At 41.7% G+C, this 6,172-nt stretch overlaps 2 protein-coding genes across 2 annotated transcripts in view; one reads left to right on the forward strand and one right to left on the reverse strand.

The window, feature by feature from the left end:
* Nucleotides 1–4,073, forward strand: NOXRED1 (NADP dependent oxidoreductase domain containing 1). The gene is given in 4 exon segments (XM_031064528.1): nucleotides 1–8; nucleotides 828–950; nucleotides 1,875–2,008; nucleotides 2,421–4,073. Coding segments are annotated over 4 exon segments (882 nt in total). The 3' UTR covers nucleotides 3,038–4,073.
* Nucleotides 3,722–6,172, reverse strand: part of SAMD15 (sterile alpha motif domain containing 15) — a 2,861-nt gene continuing 410 nt past the window's right edge. Inside the window, exon 2 of the mRNA XM_031064263.1 lies at nucleotides 3,722–4,477. Coding sequence (XP_030920123.1) covers nucleotides 4,211–4,477 — 267 coding nt within the window. The 3' untranslated portion in view covers nucleotides 3,722–4,210. The remainder of the gene's footprint in view (nucleotides 4,478–6,172) is intronic.

Genomic DNA, 6,172 nt, shown 5'->3' on the forward strand with positions numbered 1-6,172 from the left:
ATGGCTATGTGAGTTTTCAGTATCATCACAGCTGGAGATAACTCAGCTTCTCTGGGAAACCTGTTCTGAATCTGGCAACACTCACAGTAAAAGGTGGGTTTGTGTCTTCAGATGGACCAGCACATTTCAGTTTGTGTCCAGTGCTCCTTGTCATCACTGGGCACCACTGAAGAGAGCGTGGGTCCCTTTCTTCACTCCCTGTCATCACATACTTGGACAAATTGATAAGACTGCCCTTGATCTAGGGCTATTTTAGCTGAGGGATGCTAAACTTAATAATAACAAGTCTAATACAGCTTGTATTTTATGTAGCTCATACTGAGTAAACAGATGTTATCTACAGGCTGCATATAAAGTCATATAACCCCATAAACTCTTAGATAAGACAGAGAGGGAGAATGGTCCTCCAGAGAGATGTTTGGAATAAAATCCTCTTTCTAATCATCTCAGGGAAGAGACGAAACAGGGTTTATTAAATAGCTTTTTATAGGTCTTCAAAACTAGCCAGATCCCAAGGCTCAGTTATTTCAGCTGAAGACTTTAAATCAGCCTGCAAGGACTGGGCCAAGCAGCTGAGTTCTTTGCATATTTTTTCCTTTGTGTTACTCTGCTGCTGCCCTTTGCTATGTAAGAGCAGTGATGGGCAGCCACCAAAGTTCCTCTGTGCCACTTTGGGCAGGCAGACACTGCTACCAATCTGGTAGCAGTGTTTTGTGTTTCACCTGCATGTGGCAGAGCACAGGTAAATGTGTTCTGGTGCCTAGAGGTGTGCTGGTTCATAGCTCTGCTGTCTCTCTGAGCTTTTGAGTCCCTTTCACCTTGCTTAGTGCAATAGCTGTGCAGAAGCAGAGCTTTATGTGCTTTTATAACAATGCTAAGCTGGTGGCCTGGGAGGACATTGTGTTCCTCTGCTGCCTCCTGTCACACATACTGTCTGTCTGCTGTCATTTGTCCTGTGACTGTGTACAGCCTTGACACCTCCATCCCTCCCCTCAAGAAAAATGGACTATGTCATTTCAGAGTTTGGGCCTGGAACTGTCACCAAACTCAGGAAGAAATTCAACTCTCTGACGCTATCTTTTAGGTGGCAGTGAGTTGCATTACTTTATTCTGGCCAGGATGTGCAGTGAAAATCATTCCAACTGCATGTCCTGTATAAGATTTTTCACATATTTATACATTTATCAAAAACAATTTTTGAGCAAACAAGCTGTGTCAATTTTTTTTATGCTAGCAGACTCAACACATAACTCATTCTTAACACACAAAATATTCACATACTGCAGTGAACTCCTACAACTCCCTTAGAGTTAAAAGAACTCAAAGCATCTGAGCAAACTCTGCCATAAAAGCTGCTAACTTACTAACATACATGTGGCCTAAAAAAAAACTTCACAGTGCACCTTTCACCATACAGTTTCACTACAGGATTTACTGCAGGACTCAAACCTGCAATTTCTGGGTTTTACCACTGGATGGAACTCGAACCCATTGTTTCTACAAAACGGGACCTGAAACATCGGAACAACCCCCCTGTAATGGGTGCGTTGCTGAGTGCGCTTGAAGCACCCCTGGTGCTCGCCATCATGGCAGAATGGTTATATGACCTGTCAAGGACTACTGGTTACTCAATTAGTATGAGCTACATAAAGTACAAGCTGTATTGGATTTGTTACTATTAATTTTAAAGTCCCTCACCTAAAATGGTCCTAGATCAGAGGTTTCAAATCAAACAGGTCTGGTTGTCAGTGTGATTCCTCCCAGCAGTGTGAGATGAGACTATCTCTTCACATCTCTGTGCACACTGGTACCTGATACTTGAGTTTTGTTCATCCTGCAAAGAAAATAAAATTACATTAATAAATGGTGGCCAGTTTTTATGCAGGCCTGAAGAGCATCATGTGGCTGAATCTGCCTCACCAGAAGGCACTGAAATGAACAAATGACCTCAGCTTTCTTGAATGCTGCCTCATCTGTGCAGAGCAAAAGCCTTCCTGCCCAGCTTTCTGTGCAAGAGTTTTGTCAGCAAAGATTACTTTGATTACTCAAGAGGAGGAAGACTATTGAATGCTGAGGTACTTCTTGTCTCTGCTTTGCAACTTGCCTCATCTCACAAAAAGCATAGGCTGCCTTGTTGGGTTGGAAGGTGCTGAAGTCCATGTTGTCCTTAGGACCACATCTCTGCCCCAGGAATTGCCTTAGATGATGTATTAGCAACAGAAGACCTGGACTGAGTTATTTTGCCCCTAGATCCTACTTATCAGGGTTCTCTGAAGCAACTGATCGAGACTAGGGCATTAGATGCAAAAAAAAAAAGCCTGTGGGAATATCTAGAGAGGACAGTTCTTGGGGGTAATGATCTTATGACAGTTCATGAACTGGGCCATTGAGGATGTTAAGACAGGGGAAGGCTGCTTGAGGGAAAGGATTCCTTCTTTTGCAGGACTATTCTAGAGCCATTCTGCAACAATTTATATTCAAGTCTCTGATGGTTTCTCAAAGACCCAAGAAGGACTCTTGTAGTCAGACACTGAAGAAAACAACTGTTTGTTACATTATTAGCAAGCTGCTTTGGAGAGTTGTTGACAGTAAATGTTTCCACTTGTTTTCCCTTCCCAGAACCTTCCCCTGGTTTGTCCTGACAGCTCTGTCACTGAGAAAGTCTCTCTTTAGCCAGCTGCTAGAAAAGAGAGAACTTGTCTGATGCCATCTGATGCCTGGTGCTCTATTGTACCAGGCACCCTCTGGAGACTGTCCTAAAAGCAATGTGGGCTCAACACCAAAGACATCTCTCACTTCAGTTGCAGTGGAGCCTAGTGTGATACTGCATGACAAGTCTCCATTATCCACAGCTGCTTCCAACAGTTTCTCAGAAATTCCAGAGGAAAATGCTGAGTATGATTCTAAATTTTCACAAACCTTAATGAAGCCCATGAGGAATGCTTTGCTGAGATCTCATCCCAGCCCTTTCATGGGACTAAGCAGTGCAAGAACCAGCACTGTTAGCTCTCAGACTCCAAACTCTTCCAGCCAATAACCTTATGCACACATTTTCTTCTATGAGTTTCAGTCTCTACAAGGCTCAGTAAACTTGCTTATCCCTGGTTGCCTGAGCTTTTTTTTTTTGTTTTGGTTTGGTTTTTTTGTCTGAATTTACTTATTACATAGTCTTCTTGGCTTATAAACTGCTTCAGTTTCACTATGTTTCGATTGCAGCTTCAATACAGAACTGAATTACAAAACCAAATTACAGTTATTTTGTAGTGGCTGCAGCTTTGGTGTAAAAAACTAAACAGGATCAGGCCCAGTCTTTTTTTTATTTTTTTATTCCCCATGAGGGATCTTGAGAAAGCCATTGAATCCTGACAACATACTAATGATTTAGTCAGGAGCGCTCTTTCTGTTGAGCCAGGCCTTCATGAGCACTTCTACTTCCTTGCTAGTGATAATGCACCCCACTCTCACCACCACAGACTATATGATATGTCCTTCAAGGAAAAAGCAGGTAACTGGATACTCTGTCCAAATCCACCCAGGACAAAGCAATTTTTATTCCCTAAATTCTCTAGTTCAGTATTCTTTTGTACTTTCTGCCACCATCTATCATGCGTTACAGTACTATTTACCATGATAAAACACTGCCTGCCTGGTCTTGCCTCACAGGAAATAATTTCTGTGGCCAAGGATTAGTTATGCATGTTGCACCTAGACCCCCTGCTTAATTCTGATTGCTGAGAGCAGCTGTTGCCACACCAGTACACCAGTTATAGTATATGCCATTTATCTTACATCTGGGTTTCAGAGCAAGCCCAGTCTGCACACACTGAAGCCTGGGAGAAATCTATTCACTTGAGCATCTGGGAAGTTCTTATCAATCACTTGTGCCTAAAATATGTCTATGATTGGTTTCTTTTGTATTTTTAAATCAACTGTGAAGCAGAAGTGAAAGACAGACAATGCTACAGTCTGATCCACAACCTCCAGTTCACTTAATTCCTGCAAGCACATGAAGTGTTGCAGAAAAGAGACAATGTGGGAATGGGTTTGGTGTAATAAAATGTCTAAGAGTTGCAGTGGCAGTGCAGTGCACAATTTTTTGTAATTGTGAAAAGGTGGAACTGTACCTCCTTGAACAATCTGCAAGGTAATAAGGGTACAGTCTGCTGTGGCTGCTGGGCTTCTTACAAAGGCAAAAGTGCAGTATGAGTCTCTAATTCTGCCTCTGCATGTCCTGTGATGCAGGGAGAGCATCCACTCCCTCCATGGCCTGGGATCCTTGCAAAGAAGGAGCTGTAGTATAGGGCTCCAGTCCTGCTTTTTGGATAAACTCTGAGAAAGTGAGGGCATCTGCTTTCTCTCCTGTTGGTGCCTTTCTCTCTAGGAACAGACCCATATTGTCTCTGTATGGGAGGGCAATGGATCTGCTGAAGAGAGGCTCCTCAATCCCCAGCAGCTCTCGCACGTGTCGTGAAATTTCCTGTAATACAAGAATACACCAGAAATTCTCATTTCTTAAACAAAGACAATAGGGCTACAGCTAAAACTATCCATTCCATGTCAGAGCAGCAGGAAAAAGAAGTGATATTCTGAATTTTGGTACAGTTTCGTGCTTGAAGTTGCAACATAAGGGGGATATGAATCCATAAGCTCCATGTGACACTGTTAAAGCAGTGCATATCTCCTTCTCTCCAGATTTACTATCAGGGATGGCATCACATCTGGTCTCCTGGTGGCATAAATATAGCTCTGCTTTCATCCTTGCACTTCAAGGACAACCAAGTTATGGATAAATGAACTGTAGTCTCTTCTGCTTAATGCAAAATCATCGCTGTTTGTTAAATTATAATGCAAATTACAATCTATGCAAAAGTGTAAAAAATAATTAGTGAAAAATCATATTGTTTATTTAGAAAATTATGAGTGTATGGTTGTCTGAGATGGCTGGACCTAGAACTGTGAGTGAGCAGAGCCTTACCATTGTTTTTGAAGCAACTTCTGAGAATTTAACTCTCTAATTTGATTGAAGTTTGAAAATACAATTTGCAAGGTTTTACTGATCTTTCACAGTATTTGCTCAAAACCCTCCCCCAACTTTAGCTTGACTCTGAATACTTTTTGTGATAACAAAAGAACACCAGACTCTTATCTTGAGTGCTTTTGATATTTAGAATACCAGTACAGTGGGATTAAAACCAGCAGTAATGTCACTTGTCTACGCTGCATAGCTTCCACATAATTGGCTGTGTAGTTGTCTACCAAACTGCCATTTCCCCTAAATTGCAAACAGTTTCCATCTCACTGAGCTGATGCTATCACTCCTATTTCTATAGCAACTGTATCAGTTTTCTCTGCTCACAGCCTTTCGTTTATATTTCTTGTTGGGAAATTGCGGTTTTAACTTTTCCCCTGCTCTAGTAGACACTTCCTGAAAGACCCAAAGGGCCTCATCCTGCAGAGCTCTGCATACTTGGATTCTGTCAGAAAAAAAGTTCTTTAAAACATAAATAACTGGCAGGATAGGGAATGACCTTTGAGAGTGTCTAGGTTCCACTGAAGTCTGTGAGATGTTCCCAATTTACCTGCAAGCTTTGGAAAACACTACTGGACAGTCTCACTTCCAAGCTTGTGGCAGTGTCCTGGCTGTCTGTTGTTTATCTAGAGGAATTTCAGTTCCAGCAAGAGGAAGAATGGGTCACAGTTGATATGTCTAACCCATGGCCTAGTATCACTCAGCAGCTGAACTAACACCACACATCATCCCTATATCCCAATACAAGGGTGAGGCTTACAAAGCCTGTAAAATTCTTCCACTTTTGGAAAGCACAAATGACTCTAGTCTCTATCTGATTGTACCAGAAATATTCGTGAAGGTTTGCTGTCTGAAAAACTTAGTGTTAAATTGATGCCTTTCTGTCAAAACAACAGGCAAAGTCATGGCACTAGTTCCTGTTTTTACTGGCATATTTAGTTTCAAACAAACGGTTAAGATTGTGCAGCCAGACAGAACTGTGGTGAAATTGCATTTTGGTATTCTAGAATAAAATAGTGTTAATAGTCTAGTCACTGGAGCATAGAGCTTCTTCCTTCTTCTTGGTTTGAACTTCTACCTGAGCCTTCTGGCAAAAGCAACTTCAGATTTTGATGCAAAACAGATGATTTGGTTCTGTAAATG

Source organism: Geospiza fortis, unplaced genomic scaffold (genome assembly GCF_000277835.1).
Source record: "Geospiza fortis unplaced genomic scaffold, GeoFor_1.0 scaffold54, whole genome shotgun sequence".
In the NCBI taxonomy this organism is placed as follows: Eukaryota; Metazoa; Chordata; class Aves; order Passeriformes; family Thraupidae; genus Geospiza; species Geospiza fortis.